Below are 19,847 nucleotides of genomic sequence, written 5' to 3' on the forward strand. Positions count from 1 at the left end.
AGAGAGTCTGATGCAATGTAGGGCTTAATCCTAGGATCCCTGGATCATGACCTGAGCTGAAGGCAGAGGCTTTACCCCACTGAGCCACCCAGCGCCCCTGTCTTCAGTCTTTCTATTATGCAGTCTATCTTCCACATTGTTACCAGATTTAATTTTATGAATGTTGTACCTTAAAATATTATCTCCCTGATTTGAAAGGAAAGAAAAAGGCCAGATGTTAGAAAGTTAACTAGGCCTCCACCCTCCATTCCAGCCAAACCATCTATTCCGTTTGTTCCATTTTGCATCATTACACCATCGACTTAATTACAGTAACCCAGAAAGCTTGCTTACTACTTTTCTGCTTCTTTGCCTTTGATATGCTAATTCTTCTTCCTGGAATGCTCTTTGTCCACCACTCATTTATACACACACACACACACACACACACACACATAAAATCTGTTGATTCTCGCATTTAGTAAGTTAGCTTGTTGCTTTTTATACACACACACACACATACACATATGAACTGAGGTATAGATGGCATACAATATTATGTTAGTTTCTGGTGTACAGCATAATGATTGGACAATTATATGCATTATGAAATGCTTACCACAATAAGTGTAGATACTATCTGTCCCAATACAAAGTTATTTCAAAATTATTTATTATAACTCCTATGCTGTACTGTTCATCCCTACAGCTTATTTATTTTTTAACTAGAAGCTTGTACATCTTAATCCCCTTCACCTAATTTGCTTATCACCCCAACCTCTGGCAACCACATTTGTTCTCTGAATTTATGAGTCTGTTTCTGTTCTCTGTTTTGTTTTTTTAGGTTCCACTCAAAAGTGAACTAATATGGCATTTGCCAAGAAAAGAGCAAAATGTCCTCTAGGTCCAACCATGTTGCCACAAATGCTGAGATTTCATTCTTTCTCATGACTGAATAATATCCTGGCACGTGTGCAAGTGTGCATCTGTGTGTGTGTGTACCAACTTCTTTATGATTTCAACTATTCCTGGACACTTTGGTTGCTTTTAGACCTTGGCTATTGTAAATAATGCTGCAATAAACACAGGAGGGAATATATATATGTGTATGTGTGTGTGTGTGTGTGTGTGTGTGTTTCTTTTGGGTAAATGTCCAGTAGTGGAATTATTGGATCATATGGTATTTCCATTTTCCACACTGGTTGTGCCAACATAAATTCCCACAAATAACACATGAGGGTTTACTTTTTTCCACATCCTCACCAACATTTGCTATTTCTTATCCTTTTGATACTAACCGTTCTGACTGGTTTGAGGTGATAGTGTGATTTTGATTTGCATTTTCATGATGATGAGTGATATTGAACATCTTTTCATATGTCTATTGACTGCATGTCTTCTTTGAAAATACGTCTCTTCAGGTCTTTGGTCAATTTTTAACTGTATTATTTGATTTTTTGTATTGAGTTGTATGAGTTCTTAATGCATTTGAATATTGACCCCTTATTGGATATATCATATATCTTCTTCCCTTAAGTAAGTTAGCTTACTGTTTTGTTGATGAAGAGACTTGCTCATTGTATATTCTTGTTTCCTTTGTCCTTGATTAATTGACCCCATAAGTGTAGGGTTATTTCTAAGTTCTGTGTTCTGTTCTGTTGATCTGTGTGTTTATTTTTATGCCAATACCACACTGGTTTTCTGTTTTATTTTGTTTATTTATTTATTTTTAACATACTGTTTTAATTGTGACAGCTTTGTAGTAGAAATTTGGGATTGTGATACCTTCACTATGCTAATTCTTCCTGGGATGTTCCTTCTTGTTTCTTTTTATTTTTTGAAATTTATTTATTTATTTATTTATTTAAGAGAGAGAAACAGTGCACGTACAAGCAGGGGAAGGGATAGAGAGAGAAGCAGGGAGCCTGATGCGGGGCTCAATCCCACGACCTTGTGATCATCCCCGGAGCAGAAGACAGAAGCTTAATTTACTGAGCCACCCAGGCACCCTCTGGGATGTTCTCTCTACCTTACCCAGGCTAATTAATTGTAACATATATATTTTTAAAATCCTTTTGAGTCCCTCCTTCCACTCAATTTAACTTTTCTCATCTTTATGCCTAAACCTCTATCAGAGAAAAAAAGTATTCTTTCTCTAGCCTTCATAATATAATTCGTGTTAAACTTGTATATGCTATTTGCCATGTTATAATTTGTTTTAAAATTCGTAATCTATCTTTCCAATTTGACTCATGTATATAGAGGCAAGGAAATATGTTTAATTTTCAGCCTCAAGTAATCTAAAGTATTGTAGCTACTCATAAAGTAATTATTTATCTAATTTGAATAACATATTTCTTGGATATATGACCTTTGAACAATATTGGTTTGAACCGTGTGGGACCACTTGTTCACAGATTGTTTTTGCAGTACAGCACTGTACATGTATTTTCTTTCATTGTGGTTTTCTTAATAATACATATTTTCTTTTATCTAGTAACTTTGCTATAAAAATGTTGTATATAGTACATATAATATTCAAAATATGTGTTAACCAACTATTTATCTTATCAGTAAGGCTTCCAGTCAATAGTACATTATTAGTACTTAAGTTTTGGGGGAGTTAAAAGTTAAACATGGATTTTCAACTGCATGGGGGTCAATATCCCATATCCCAAAATTGCTCAAAAGTCAACTATAGATACAATTTCACTGTTAGTTTCTTTACATATACTGTTATCTGTGTCTTGTGCACTTTTTTAAACCTGCATTTCTAAAATTAACTATTTTAATTCAGCTTTGACTTAATAGGAAACAGGATTTCTTTTAATAGTATAATACTCCCTCATAATTTTCTTCCTTAGCATTAACATTTCTCTTTTCATCCTATATTTACATTTCCTAGAAAAACATGATTTATTTACTTTCTTTGATCCGAAAACATGTTATTTCAGCTATAATTTTTGTAGTATATTTATAATTCAGATGTTTGGAAGTTATTATTTTACCTTGTTAGTCAAGAACATACAATTTTTAGAATGAAATACAAGAGGAGCCTGGCTATGACATTCCAATTTTGCATCCAATACATATTTGTTTATTGCACAATAGTACTTAGGTCATTTTCATGTCATGCAGCTCAATGCTTCCTAAATTGCATAGAACAAAATATTACTCCTTAAGAAATTCTATGATATATTTGTAAAATACAATGAAATAAATTGCTAGAAAAAATGAAATTCTGATAAACTAGTTATATTTCTCATTAAGAAAAAAAATGTACAATTGAACAAGCACAAAATTAATCTTTCAAACTGTTGGGATAGCTTACAAATGTTCATTTTCAAATACTAGGTTATTTAATGGAAATTTCAGCCAATAGTTCCTGGGACATATAACATATCTTCTTATTGGGGATGGTAAATGGCACACAAAGAAATTGTCATCTCAGTTCGATCATGAGGAATGGACAGAAGATTGTGACAGAACACTCCAGGCAGAGGAGTCAAATTTTACCCAAACTCAAAGAATGGAAATTTACAGTATTTTCGGGGGGCTGATGAGTAATACAGAATGTTAAAAATGGAAAAATGAAGAAGGGTAAAATATAAACCAAAGTATGTGAATCAGACTACAGGAGTCAATATAGAGTTGAAGAATGAAGGAGTTGACACAATAAAGCTTTCAAGACTTCTGCTGCCTATGAAAGAAAGGCTTCCTAGGAAACTCAAATGTCATATTACCCATAGAGTTTCATCTAGACTGGATTTTTCCCCACATCTTTGTACCTAAATTAATCTGATTAAACTAAACAATGAACATTATCCCACTTACTACAAGGGATACTTGTTTTATTTCTTTTTGCTTCTCAGCTATATCCGCTGGTTTTTCCCTTCTCACTGAAGTATTTCTTCTAGGTTTCTGTGAGGAAAGAGTTACCATATTTCTTCTGTTTCTCTGGAAACTTCTCCTTATTTTCTTTTTCAATCCCCGCTTTTATTTAAGATCTGTACGTACTGGAATTCCTCAGGCCTCTATCATTGGTTCTTTTCTTTCCTTATTCATTTTATTGTTCTTTCTAAATTTTTATCTTCTATACTACAGTGGCTGCAAGAGACACCTATACATTTGTAATCCCCAAGTCGACATATTTAAACGTGACCACTTCCCTGAGTTCTAAAACTTCAAACCCAAGTGCCTGCAGGTTATCTCTTTTTGGATATTTCACAAAGACCTCAACTTAAAAAGAACAAAACTGAGTGCTTGCTTCCTACCTGCTTCTCTACTTGTCTGCACTAAAAACAAGAAAGCAAACAATTGCACACTTGAAACTAATATTACACTGTATGTTAACTAACTGGAATTTAAATAACAACTTGAAAAGGATTAAAAAAAAAAGAAGCAAAAAATAAACAAAAACCAATAAAAATGACTCCATAAATTATGCCGTTCTCAGGATCTCAGTTGCTCAAATAAGAGTTTAACATCATACTTGCATCATCCTTGGCTGTTATTTTTTACAAGCAAAGAAGTCCTGTTCTATCTCCTGTACCTGTCATATTCTCGTATTTCTCTTCCATTGTACTCACACATAAACATCATTCCTCCAAGGAAATTCATCTGTTTCACAGATTATCTCCCTTTGTTTACCACTTCAAATTACTTTGTTTCCTCTCACTGTGTAGATACCTTTGCAGTTAACATTACTTATACAGTGCTTGGCTTCCACAGGAAAGAACAGAATCTATGAGAATAAGAATTGCATAGCTGGCCAAGTTAGTGCATTATCTTGAACATGTAATAGAACACTAGACAAATGTCTTAACAAATACCTATTGAATTAATAAAAGGTTCATTGTGACACTATGAGACATCAAAATATACAGAGAGTTGGAGAACCAGTGAATCTGGTAAATTTCAACTTTTCTCTTTCAAGATGCATCCTCCAAAACTTATTCATCTATGTTTGACCTTCTGAAAGAGTATCACTGCATCTCATATATTACAGGAATTAAAATGACATCTTCTTTATACCTTCACCATATAAACAGTTTTCTTCCATGGTGATATATTTCAAAAATGGAAAATGTAGACATAATTTAATTAAATACACTCAATAGTTTATATTTGCTTTAAAAATGCTATACCTGAATAGTTTTCTAAAGTATATTCATTTTTCTCTACTATATATTGATGTTCAATTCTTATATATCCATTGGCACCTTTCATGGTTTATCATGGCACAAGTACCCAGTGCATATTATAAGATAGTTGGACATAGGATGCTAGAAACTGATGTTACAAAGATGGTCCCTATGACCATACTTCCTAACTTTTATAACATTTTATTTATTTATTTGACAGAGAGATAACAAGTAGGCAGAGAGGCAGGCAGAGAAAGAGAGGGGGAAGCAGGCTCCCTACCTAGCAGAGAGCCCAATGTGGGCTCAATCCCAGGACCCTGAGTTCATGACCTGAGCTGAAGACAGAGGCTTAACCCACTGAGCCACCCAGGTGCCCCCCATACTTCCTAATTCTAAGGCTTCCTAATAATTTCAGAATGGAATCATAATGACTGTCATAAAAAATGACAAAGTTATTACAGTTATAATATTAGTTTAATTATTTTCCTCATCAGTGGAATAATAATATTACTGATATACTGCCATTATTTAAAAATATAACATTCATTTACAGAAAATCAAACATGTGGTAGACACATTGCTATGTTTTTCATATTTACAAGAATATAAAAACCCTAGATATTCCTGGAAGATACATACTTATTGTGCTTTGATTTGTAATTTACCCTACTTGTAAAAGCAAGAATTAGACTAGTTAAGTAACATGTTACAAGGATAAAACATTAATAGTTTGCACAGCTCAAATACAGACACAAATGCCTGACTTCTGGGCATAAATCACTGCATCACATTGCCTTTCATGGCATTATGTATTTGTTAAATAAAATAGGTTCTTTTCTTCGGAAAGAAATCTAAGGCAGGGCAGATGATACTAAAATATACTAAGATCAAAGTACACTGATTCCTTTGAAATTAGAATTTCATGGTGTAGTATGGAATTTCCAAGTACATCAAAAAAAAAAAAAAGGAGTGGACACTGAGCCTCCTCTGGGCTCACAGAAAATGATTATGTTAATTACTTATTTGGGGAGGAATCATTCATCTCAATTCTTTAATTTTTAATGACATAAACATGTTGAGCATATCTGTTGCTTAATTTATTATTATATAAGATACTTCAAAGATATTTTTAATTTCTAGGTTTGAATGTTAATTAATGTTATTTTATGTCTCTATATAAAAAATAAAAACAAACTTTGGAAACTTTTTTTCATATCAAATAAGAGAAAAAGATATTCTTCAAAAATAGCACCTTTAACAAAACAGATGAACCTAGGGGAAAGAAAAAACAAGAAGGGAGGCAAATCATAAATGAGACTCTTAACTACAGAAAACAATCTGAGGGTTGCTGGAGGGAAGGTTGTGGGGCATGGGCTAAATGGATAATGGGTAAGAAGGTGGGCACTTATGATGAGCACTGGGTGTTATATGTAAGTGCTGAGTCACAAATTCTACTCCTGAAACAAATATCACACTCTATGTTAACTAGATAAATTAAAATAAAAATTTGAAACTTTAAAAAAAGAAAACAAACAAAAAAAGAAGATGCTGATTGAAGGATTAAAAAAAAAAAAAAAAAAAGAAAGAAAGAAAAGAAAATAACACTTCTGTCCTGAAACACATTGTCTGTATCAGAAGTCAGAATCAGATGTTCTGTCTCAATCATGAAATTAAAGAGAAAATGAGAATTTGAGCTAATGAAAGTATTAGTACAGGGCACTTGGGTGGCTCAGTGGGTTAAAGCCTCGGCCTTCGGCTTAGGTCATGATCCCAGGGTTCTGGGATCGAGTCCCACATCGGGCTCTCTGCTCAGCGGGAAGCCTGCTTCCCTCTCTCTCTCTGCCTGCCTCTCTGCCTACTTGTGATCTGTCTCTGTGTGTCAAATAAATAAATAAAATCTTACAAAAAAAAAAAAAAGAATGAAAGAAAGTCATTAGTATCTGTCAAGTGGTAGCATATAGTCGCTAAGATCAAAGCCCAGAACATATATTGACCAGTTCAAAATTTGGTTCTAATACACACTAAGTTCTTCATTTCAAGTGTCTGTGCCACTGATCTTCCTTTAAAATGGATGAATAGTAATACTTACAACCTTTTTACAATAAATGATGATAAAGGGCAGAGATACTGGGTTATATCTCAAGACAAAATAAAAACAGGTTCCTATTAAAAATGTGCTTTATGTCCATTCAAAGTTCATAAGCTTCCATACTCACAGTAAGAAATAGGAAGAAGGGGACTGAGGTGGGAGAAAAGAAAAAAGGGACCGCGATGGGAGGAAGAGGTGAATGCGAGAGGAGGAAAGGAGGAAGAAGAAAAAAGAAGAGGAGGAGGAGGAAGAAGGAGAGGAATAGAAGGAAAATGATATCGCCACTTGCATATACCTGAAATTCTAAAGACTGCCACAAGATATTTTAAGACAGATGCCATTCTCGTTTTATAAATGAACAAATTGAGGCCTATATATTGTTAGCTGCGTGCTTCCCAAGGTAAAATATTAAGTGGCAGCATTAGAAATTAAGAATTCTTGGGCGCCTGGGTGGCTCAGTGGGTTAAAGCCTCTGTCTTCGGCTCAGGTCATGATCTCAGGGTCCTGGGATCGAGCCCCGCATTGGGCGCTCTGCTCAGCAGGGAGCCTGCTTCCTCCTCTCTCTCGCTGCCTGTCTCTCTGCCTACTTGTGATCTCTGTCTGTCAAATAAATAAATAAAATCTTTAAAAAAAGAATTCTCAAAATTTCTCACTGAAGTATCAAAATTGCAACTTTTATTCAGTCTGACTACCCTATAATTCTCTCCAGTATTTTCTGGTAAAAACTGGTATCTGATATTTTTACCATTAGAGGAATTAGGAAATTACTGAGTGCTTTCCTTTACTTATAACTGTCTTTCTTTAGCATACAATGGTTTATTAGTTTCAGGGGCACAATACAGTGATTCAACAATTCCATACGTCACCCAGTGCACATCACAGTAAGTGTACTCCTATAAGTAGTCTTTAAAATGCTTTTTAAAGTTTTGACATAGAGCAAATAAAATAATAAGAGAAAGAGGGCTCTTGAGGTCAAGTTCCTTGGAGAAAAGATTAAAGAAAAAAGAATGGGAAGATATTGGAAACATTTATCAATCCTAGCTTTTAGAGTTCTTACAGTGCTCTTGAATCATCAATATATCACTAGATAAGCTTCTGACATTTTACAAAACAGAAGTGAGACAGGGATAGTGAGCAACTGAAAATAACTCACTGTTAAAGTTTTAAAAACTATTTTTCATATATATTTTTATGGTCCAGTAAAACCAAGAATGGTATTTATATTTTATGTCAGCTCCCTATCTTAACCTTGATTAGTCATATTATTTTAATCACAAATGGGACATAACTAAATTAGTTAAATAAATATCCCCATCTTCATTGTCTGCCTTATGAAAATCTTATTAGCTTTTTATTATCAGAGCATGACTGTCAGTAAATTATACACTAACACTATACATCTTTGTTGGGGGCAAACCAGAAAGCACTTTGGCATTTAGTGAAATGGTTCAATCAAATGCCTTTTACTGTGAATATATTTTTTCAATAATAATTTTATTTAGAGTACAGTAAAAAGTACTTTCAAGTATCCTACTCCTCCAGCCCAAAATGTCACTTCTAAACATGTGGGCATTGTCAAATCCACACATTTCTTGAACTGGCATCATTTATTCAATACATGTTGGGTAAGCACTTTTTGTGTGTATGTTTATTAAATACTTTCTTTGTGCCAATCACTTTGTGTTGGAGATATAGGAATTTGAAAAAAAAAATCCCAGATTTTGTGAAGTTGGCATACCAGGAGCAGGGCAAATAATAAACAAAATGAAAAAGGAAAAATAAACAGTGTGTTAGAGGGTATTAAGTAGTAGCAAAGAAATAGAACAGGAAAGGGTAATAGATAGTACTGGTATATTTTACAATTAAAAAAAAAAAAGTAGTTAAGAACAGCCCCCAAAGAAAAAGTGACAATTAACTAGATCTAAAGAAGACACTGTCTAATTTTATGTAGGAAATGATAGTAGCTGAAATGGTGTAACAGGCTAGTCCTAGTTGCTATGTAAGCAATGTACTGAAGGTGCTAAGAACAGAAGTGGAGGAAAGATTTAAGAGTGCTAGCAGTAGAGGTGGTAAAAATTTGTCACTTTGGATATATTTGAAGGTATCACTGAGAAGATGGATTGCGTGTGGGGGGAGTGAGATTAAGATAAGAGTTATGATGTCTCTTAAGTGTTTGGCTTGAGGTATTTGAAGGATGTAGTTGCCACTTACTGACTTGGGAAACTGTGATAAAATCCGGGGGTGAGGTCAAGTGCTCAGTTTCAGATACACTATGTTTGAGATGCCCAGCAAACATCCGAATGCATGGACAGGTAGTACATAAATAGATGCACGGAGAGATGCATAGGTAAATACATACACAGAGGCATGCATACGTGTCTACATACATGAATAAATGAATTTTCATTCAGGAGAAAAAGAGAAGCTGCAGTTACATATTTATAAGTCATCAATAGATAATATTCAAAGCTATTGTACACAATAAGATGAATTAGTAAAGATGGGGAGAACTTCTGATGACCGAGTTCATGACAATGCATAATCCATTCAGTCAGATGACGAAGCAGCGGCAAGAGGAAAGAGAGAAGCAATGAAGTAGGTTTTTAAAAATATGTGTCTATGAACTTGAAACTCACACAGGAGAAGTGTTTTAAGAAGGAGGACATGCTTATCAGTAGCAAATGTTGCTGACACACTAAAATAAAGTGTGAGGAATAACGTTTGGATTTAGCAAGGAACTTACCACTGATTCACTGGTGGTCTTGGCAAGTTCAAACTCTGACAAGCTATGGACGTAAATCCTTGAATGGAGTAGGTGTAGGATAGAATGAGAAGAGAGAAATGTGGGTAGACAATATGAACAGGATGAAAGTAATCAGAGAAATGGGCAGAAGGTGGAGAAGATAGTGAAGGCAAAAGGTTTGGGTTTGTTTCTTTGGTGTGCATGTATGTGTGTGTGTGTGTGTGTGTGTGTGTGTGTGTGTTATGTGTATGACATTAAGTAAAAGAACCTGATTCAGTATATATTCTTTGACCCCAAGAATTCTCTCAATGCTTTGTTTCATGAATATGAAACAATTTTGTCAATTTTGAATTTTAAATTAAAGTATCTAGATGTAAACTAAATTTCTACTAGAGTTCAGCATATATTACTAAAATACATACATTCCACTCAAGGTCTTTGAATAGTTATATCTAACCTAAACATCATAACAATTCATGTCAATGGGCAATTACCAAGAGGTCAAATTTAAAGTCTGTGCCAGTATCACAACGCTAATCACTTATTTTTTCTTGAATATTTATGCACATTAATTTTATCTCTCCAAATGATTATTAAAACTAAGAAAAATACAGCTTATCCCATATTATGTTCAAGTCACCATGCTAAGCATGCTACATATATTATTCCTATTTTTCAGTCTAAACCTACAAAAATATGTTTTATTAACCTATTTTCTAAATAACATGGTGGTGATCAGCAATTCACCAACTTCCCTGAGCCTTGATAAATATGATTGAGGCAGCAGGGATTTGGTCTGGATATACTTAGTTCCAAAGTACATGACCTTTAACTTTTACTACTTTTCAACACAGTGCTTACTGAAAGACCAGGACTCAGTCATAAACAACACTTATTTAGTATACTGAGTAGAGCCAAGAACAAGTTTAAGGCACTTAAGATGACCTTACTGCTAATATAGCTGTTACTTTGTCCAAGAAAAACAGTATCTTGAACAACAACAACAACAACAACAACAACAACAACAAAAATCAACCTTTCTCGTGTTTATAAATTTGAACTTTTAAGAGTTATGCAGCAAAAAAGATGTACATTAATCCAGATTTTTTTCTTTTAAATGTCTTGCATTATTGAGACAATTTATCAAATTACAAACAAAAATGAAAGAAAACAAAATCCAGTTCTTCTGACAAGCCAAACATTTCTATATTGTGAGTTGCACATCAGATGGCATCATTGTGCAATCAAGGCGGTGTGTAATCCAGAAGTAATCCCCTTCGCTGGCCTACGGAGCTTCCCCAAAGGTTTGCCACTGGAGATCCAATTACCAGAACTATTCAAACGCAGGCAAAATTTCTGAACCAAAATTCCTAAGCCAAATCCTTATTTCTATCTAAAAAAAATAAAATGCTGGCTCTCTGCCTGCTTATTTTATTTAATGTATGTATGCATGTATGTATGTATTTTTGCAATAAATAACAGAAAATGTAAAACTCCATGTTTTACCTTCAGATACAATCTCAATTTCAAAATTTAAATTTATGGGAAAATTAGTTTGCCGCCCTTTAGCAGGTTCTCATTACTTTAAGGTAGATTTTGAATCAAAGTTTAGACACATATCAGAAAGGACACAAAAACCAGTCTTATTTTAGGATCTTGGTCTTTGGGAATCCTTGACCAATTTAACATCCATTTTATTCATTATCTTTTTGCCTTCAATCTAATAAATGATAATAATAAACACATTTTTATTTTTATAAATAATATTTTATATTATATATTTTATATATTTATATTTGTATATTTACCATATTTAATATTTATATATAATATATACTATTAAAATATATACTATATAAAATATATGCTATATATTATAGTATATTATATATTATATAAAATATATTATATATAAAATATACTATATATAATATATTAAATATATGTCTATATGATATGATGTAATGTACATTATGTTATACATAAAATATAAAAGACAAAAATAATAAATGTAAAAGTAAAAGTAAAAAATGAAATGGAATAATAAAATAATAAAAATACATTATTGTATTTTTCTTATGAGTTTTAAATTTTCAAGAGTGACATAATGCAAACATTAGCAATTTGGATAATTGTTTCAGTTTGTTTTCTTATTCATGTATGATATCTAAAACCCCAAAATTTTCTTGAGATATTAAAATAGAAATAAATTGTAGCATGCATGAAATTCATAAGTGTTATTAGCAATACATATTCATTATTTATATATCATTCTAGTGGTACTATAGAAAAAGAATGTGATTTAGAATTTCATGGAAATAATTCTGAATCTCTTGCATTCCACTTATGACCTGTATGAACTTGTAACAGTTATTTTTTATTTCCATCTGTAAATAAAAGTTAGTGTCACCCAACAAAAAGGTTGGCCATAGCGTCATAACTACTAAGTGAGAAAATACACATGATCTTCTGTAATTAAAAGCAGTAAACAGTTTTGTCTCTTGCCTTCTTATCTAGAATTATAGGTTGAGTATAGTTAAAAGAAATCAGTGACTGGATTTTATTTTTAGAACAATAACAAAAAACTTATCTAGAATGTCTTTAAAGAAAAATAAATGAAGATATATTGTTTTTAAAAATACCAATCTTTCGCAATAAATTAAACTACCAGTGACTTTTCAAACTTATGAAACACTGAAAACATTTTAGATATTATATACACATATGTATGTCCATGATGTACACGTATATTTATGTGTTAATTTTCTAACTTTATCTTGCCTGAGTGACAGATTTGTGATATGAATATAAAAGTGTAACATATTAAGCAAGACTGTTTTTTAGGAGCTTAAGCACTTTGAAATAAGTAAACTTTTCATAAAAAGGGAGATGTTCATTTTTCAAGACAATTAACTCCAAATAATTTTTAATCAATTAAACTTTATCATATATGCTAAATATTTTTTAGTAAATTTAGCACCTTTTGCTTGTTATTTTCTAGGAGCACTAATAACACTCTATGGTAATTTGAATATGTAATTAACTACATGAAGAGAATAACCTAGAGAAATTGCGTTATGACGCTGAGAAGTTGAGTACTGAAAATTTTACCTCTGGACAACTGTCAGCGTTAGCAAGAAAAACCAGAACCCAATAATTATTTGCTACCATTTAAACTGATTGTGAAAGACACAATACATATCTTCTACTGGAACAATATATGAAGTATCTATCCTACCATCCATAAAACTAACATTAAAAGCCAGGAATATATTTTGAGACAACCTTCTAAGCAGTGAATGAACTGGTCAGCAATCTTTGGGGCAGACAAGAGAAATTCAATGAATGAATGTCACTTACCTTATCCACAATACATATCTGCTTTCTTGTTTGTGCATCAAGTATTTCAATCTCAAAGTGCACAGTTTTTGAATGTTTAGATACTGGAGCTGATTTTAGGGGGCCTGTTGAGAGCACAAGTTGCGACAAACAGTGAAAGTTTCTCAAGTCATTCCTCAGCGTGGACCCGGTAACTCCTTGGGAAAATATTTCTCTCTTGCGTTCCGAAGGAAGGGACTTGTGCCTTTTGAACATTGTGTGAACTAGTAGGAGAATCTGTCATGTCAACAGAAGACACTTGCAAGTAAGTTGCCTTGCACCAGTTTAAATACTGCTGGTGAAACCAGGAAAGGTCAAGTGCTATGCCTTTCCAAGAGTTCAGTTTTATTTAGCCGGCTTGAAAACAATGACTGATCTATTTCTATATATAACGTGCTATTGTAAATTGCGGCAGCCTAGAGGATTACTTTACCAGCATTCCAATTATTTCTTGCTTTCTCCTTTTATCTCTGCTTCTTAATATGGTCACTACTATCTGAAATCCCGAAGCAAGAAAAGAGTAGAAAGAGTTTTTATTATCTTTGAATTCTGTATGCACTAATCTTCAAGTACATATATTATTATTCACACATTCACATTTAGCTGTATTTAAAATTAGCAAAGGACTATCTTTTAGATAAATTTAAAAACATCTATTGCATAATTACATAGCAATTTTTTTTATAAATGCTACCTAAGATAAAGATTTGTGGCATGTTTTAAATACATATACATAAATGCAAATATATAAACATATTTAATATAGAAATATCAAACATGTTATATATAACATAATGTAAAGTTATATATATTATATATATAAATGTGTTTATATATGGTACAAATGGATGAATTCTTCACTTTCTACAGGGAATAGAAAATGGCAAGTCATCCATGAGATTAGAATATGTTGAAAGCTGTTTTATAACTTGAGGAAAAAGAAGTAAATTTCATTTGAATATATCTACACATTATATATTATTGGCAAATCTCTGAATTTATATACAAAATTAGTACTAAACAGTGCATGTACCGCAACAGTAAACTATGGCAAATTGAAATCTCAAAATGAACAACAAAAAATGCTAAACAACCTGGAGAGATTTGTGTAAAATACTCCAGGTACTCAGATACCAGTGTATCTGATGGATGCCTGGGTGGCTCAATCAGTTAAGCATCTGCCTTCAGCTCGGGTCATGATCCCAGAGTCCTGGAATCGGGTCCCCCATCAGCCTCCTTAGTTGGGGAGTCTGTTCTCCCTCTGCCTGTACCTCTCCCTGCTTAAGCTCTCTCTGTCAAATAAATAAATAAAATTTTAAAAAGAAAAAAAAAAGAAACACTGAAAAATATTCAAAACATATTGTCACTGATTCAAAGGGATATTATAGGAAAGTCTTCTGAGATGTCATTTCTAATGATGACATGAAAAGCAAAATGGTTAACATTAAAGTAAGTTGTGGGGTTCCTGGGTGGCTCAGTCCATTACGTGACTGAGTTGAGTTCAGCTTAGGTCTTTATCTCAGGGTGGTGAGTTCTAACTCCATATTGTGGGGCCTACTTAAAATAATAATAATAATAATAATAATAATAGAATGGTGAATCTATACAGCTATGAGGCAAATATTTACTTTTATCATTAAACAATCTAACATATTGATTTTTTTCTAACATATTGATTTTTAATTTTGACCAAACATTATGCAATGGAGAGCCATTTACACATGGTTCGGTTATCATTTTCATCCTCTAGACAACCATTATACTCAATATTTAATCTTTTGAAAACATAGAAGACAGGGATATATATATATCTGTGTGTGTGTGTGTTTGCATGTCCATGTAATTACAGACACATTACATTCAGACACACATGTATGGTGCAATTTCATCACCCTTGTTGAACAGAACTCAAATTTGGAATCATCCTTAACATCTCCCTTTCTCCCACACCTCAGTTCTAATCCATCAGAAATCCAGGACACAGGGTGCCTAGGTGGCACCGAGGGTTAAGCATCTCAGGTCGTGATGCCAGGATGTTGGGATGGAGTCCCGCATGCCAAGCAGGGAGCCTGCTTCTCCCTCTGCCTCTGCCTCTCTCTATATTTGTATAAGTAAATAAAATCTTAAAAAAAAAAAAAAAGGAATTGCAGAACACAGCCTTTTCACCACCCCATGCTACCTTCAAAACACCAATCGCATCTGTATTGCTTTTCCAAACTAGTCTCCCTGTGTCAACACTGGCCAATCTAGAACCACTTTATTTTTATTAAAGATTTTGTTTATTTTTTTGACAGACAGAGATCACAAGTAGGCAGAGAGGCAGGCAGAGAGAGAGGGGGAAGCAGGACCCTGCTAAGCAGAGATCCCAATGTGGAGCTCAATCCCAGGACCCTGAGATCATGAACTGAGTCAAAGGGAGAAGATTAACTCACTGAGCCACCCACGGGGCCCCCAGAATCACTTTAATACAGCAGCTAGACTGATCAGGGTCTATGCTAAAGCAGATAATGCAATAATCTGCTCAACACAAAGCAGAGTCTTTTTTTTTTTTTTCATGGAACAACCAGAACAAAAAAAAAACTAAAGTTCTATGTAAATGTCTACAAGGTCTACATCATCAGTACCTTGTTATATCATTGATCTCATCCCTTAAACCATCTACAGTGCCTACAAGAGTGTCTGGCACACAGTAGGTGCCCAATAAACATACACATTTACAGTCCGTCAGTAAGTGTATCTTGGAGTTGTGGGCAGAATGGTGTGATGCTAACAGAATGCTCAGATAAACTATTGTCTTATATTAAGATGACATAAAAACAACCTGCATGTCCCCTCAAATATAGTTTCTGTTTTTAAAAAAGAATAGTCTAAAGGACAAATTGAATGATCTCCCATTGACAAAGCTGGAATAATTCAATTAAGAAAATAAATATTGATGGTAATGTAATCTAACTCAAAGAATATTATAAATATCCATGAGTCTATATTTGTATGAATAAATTATTAAAAATAATAAATAAATAAATAAATAAATAGGGATAAGGGATAATTTTCCTTACCCAACAATTACAAACAATGTATGTGGATACTTTCCTCCTGAGTGTGGGTTTCACTTATAGACACACTTGTAAAAAATAATAAATGGAAGGGAAAATGGAAACTTTATAGAGGAGAAACCTAGCAGGCAGACAGAATTTCCACTGAGAAGTCAAGTTGAATATCACCATGCAGAGTTATATTGGTCTCATGTACACCCACTAATGTCATGAGATAAAGATACTTCCCCCTTTATTCTTCTAAAATTCACTTTCTCATTATAACCATGAGAAAACATCAGACAAACACAAACTGAGAGACAATACTTAATAGTCTTCAAAACTGTCAAACACTTGAAAAATAAGGAAAAATTAAGAAACAGTAATAGATCAAAAAAGAATATATAGTAACATGACTAAAAAAATGCCATGTCATCAAAATTGTTTTCTGGAACAGAAAAAGAAATTAGGAAAAATGGTTAAAAGAGAGTAACATTTGTAGTTTATGTGATAGTGTTGTGCCAATGCTAATTTCTGAATTTTGATAAAATACCATGGTTGTACAAGATGTTAAACTTAGGGGAAGCTGGATAAAAAGTACACTAACCGCTCTCCTTACCTCCTTTACAATGTTTTTGTACACAAAATTCATTGTTTATGCAATACAAAGCATGAAATAAACACACACCCTCACCAACATGTAAAATAAGGAATGGAGAAAGAGAAACAATGGAAATGAAAGACATCTTAATGAGTGAACTGTGCCAAATACCTCAAGTAAAAAATTTGGGGAGAGAACGAAAAATTTTTCAGATATTATGCTATTCCTTATTGCATTATGTATTTTTGAAGTAGTTCTAAAAAGAAAATGTTTTATTATCTGGGGACGCCTGGGTGGCTCAGTGGGGTTAAAGCCTCTGCCTTCGGCTCAGGTCATGATCCCAGGGTCCTGAGATCGAGCCCCGTATCAGGCCCTCTGCTCAGTAGGAAGCCTGCTTCCTCCTCTCTCTCTGCCTGCCTCTCTGCCTACTTGTGATCTTTGTCTGTCAAATAAATAAATAAAATCTTAAAAAATGATTTATATTTGCTAAGTTGTGCTTATAAGATTATTGCTAAATAGATCCTAATGAAATAACATCCCTAATTAATATTTGTTTAATATTAGACCTGGGATGCACCTTGGTAAAATAGATTCCAATTTAAAATATGTTTAAAATAGAAAAAGTTTGGGCACCTTGATGGCTCAGTCAGTTAATCATCTGCTTTAGGCTGAAGTCATGATCCTGGGGTTCTGGGATTGAGCCTCAGGTTGGGCTCCCTGCTCAGCAGGAAGTCTGCTTGTCCCTCTCCGTCTCCCTCTGCCCCTCTCCTTGCTCATGAGCTCCCTCTCTCAAATAAATAAACAAACAAACAAACAAACAAACAAAATCTTTTTAAAAAGTAGAAAAAATTACAAAAAGATGAAGTGTCAAATAGGAGTCTTTATTCTAATTGGATTTATTTATAATGAAGTTTGAAGGAAAAGGGTTAAGAAACTGTTCTTTTTTTTTTTTAAGATTTTTTATTTATTGATTTGAGAGAGACACAGAATGAGAGAGAGAGAGCACAAGCAGGTGGGTGGGGCAGAGGAAGAGGGAGAAACAGATTCCCAACTAAGCAAGGAGCCCAATCCCATGACCCCAGGATCATGAATGACTAGAGCTGCGTGGAGACTTAACCAACTGAGCCACCCAGATGCCCCAAGATATTATTGTTTTTTACCTTCACAGTTTTCATTTACTTTTGACAGAAAGTTATTCATTTCAGCTCATTTTCCATTTGAAGTATCATTTCTTCTTAGGTTATTTAAAATAATTAATAGATTTATTTTTAAAGCAGTTCTAGTTTACAGAAGAGAAATATTTAATTGAAGGTACAGCATTTCCACATCCTCCCTGTTTCCCCCACAACATAAATCTTCAATTAGTAACACCTTGTATTAATGTGAAATTTTTGTTAAAACTGAACTAATAATGACAGATATTTATTCATTAAAATCTGCAGTTTGTTTTAGAGGTTAGTCTAAAACTAAAACTTAACTAATTAGTTAAGTTTTTGCTTTGTTTTGTTTTGCAACTACTACATTTATTATGGTGCAAAGTTTGAAGTTGGTGGTTTCTCTTTTTTCATTTTATTTTATTTTATTTCCTTTCAGTATTTCAAAATTCTTTGTTTATGCACCACTCCCAGTGCTCCAAGCAATATATGCCTTCCTTAATACCCACCACCAGGCTCACCCAACCCCCCACTCCCCTCCCCTCCAAAATCCTCAGTTTGTTCTTTAAGTTTTTGAAAAAGATAAAAAGTCATGTATCCACCTTGACAGTATTATGCATAATAGTTTCACTGACTTGAAAATACCTTGTACTCCAACTTCGTACAGTTACCCCACTCTAAACCCCTGGTAATGACTGATCTTGCTGTCTTCAAATTCACTTTTTCCACCATATCAGTAGTTGAAATTATATAGTATGCAGTATTTTCAGAGTGCCTTCTTTCATTTATCGGTATGCTTTTAAGTTTCTTCCATGCTTTTTCATAACTTGAGATCTCTCTCCCTCTCTCCCTCACATGTGCATGCATGTGTGTATAAGACCTTAGTGTAAGGGCATAACACATTTTATGTATTAATTTATTTATTGAAGGACATATTGATTGCTGCTATAAGATTATATGAATATAATATTCAAATTACTGGGTTAAATAACTAAGACTGTGATTGCTTGATTGAATGGTATGCCTAAGTTTAGCTTTGTAAGAAACTATCAGACTGTCTTCCAAAGTGGTTGTACCATTTTGCCTTCCCACTTGCAATAAATGGGAGTTTGTTTTGTCCCATATCCTGACCAGAATTTGGTGTTGCCAATGTTCTGGTTTGGGCCATTTTAATAAGCATGACTTGGTATCTCATTGTTTTAATATGCCATTTTCTAATGACAAATGATGTGAAACATCATTTTGGAGCATCTTTACTTATGCTTATTTGCCATCTCTATATCTTCCTTGGTGAGGTGTCTCTTCAGAGCTTTTGTCTGTTTTGTAATGTTTTTTCTTATCATTGAGTTTAAGAGTTCTTTGTATATTTTAGACATAAGTCCTTTATCAGATATGTGTTTTTCCAAATATCTTCCTCCAGTCTGTGGCTTCCCTTCTCATTCTCTTAATATTACCTTTTGCAGAGCAGAAGTTTTTAATTTCAGTGAGATCCAACTTATCTTTTTTTTTTTAATTCATGGATTATGTTTTTGGTATCGTATCTAAGAAGTCTTCACCAAACCAGATAACCTAGAGTTCCTCCATGGAGCACTGGGTATGGTGCAAAAACAATGAATTCTGTTATGTTTAAAATAAATTAAAAAAAAAAAAAAACTAGAGTTCCTCCATATTATCTTCTAGAAGCTGTATGCTTTTACATTTTACATTTAGGTCTATGATCTAAT

At 33.5% G+C, this 19,847-nt stretch overlaps 1 protein-coding gene across 2 annotated transcripts in view; it reads right to left on the reverse strand.

Moving 5' to 3' along the window:
* The window catches only part of TECRL (trans-2,3-enoyl-CoA reductase like), a 99,343-nt gene extending 85,702 nt beyond the window's left edge, over positions 1 to 13,641 (reverse strand). The window contains exon 1 of one of the 2 annotated variants that reach the window (XM_032334440.1): positions 13,316 to 13,641. In XM_032334440.1, coding sequence (XP_032190331.1) covers positions 13,316 to 13,549 — 234 coding nt within the window. In that variant the 5' untranslated portion in view covers positions 13,550 to 13,641. The remainder of the gene's footprint in view (positions 1 to 13,315) is intronic. The other variant, XM_032334438.1, reaches the window with a different exon arrangement.
* Positions 13,642 to 19,847: the final 6,206 nt, after the last annotated feature.

The sequence above is a fragment of the Mustela erminea genome, chromosome 2, assembly GCF_009829155.1.
Source record: "Mustela erminea isolate mMusErm1 chromosome 2, mMusErm1.Pri, whole genome shotgun sequence".
Taxonomy (NCBI): Eukaryota; Metazoa; Chordata; class Mammalia; order Carnivora; family Mustelidae; genus Mustela; species Mustela erminea.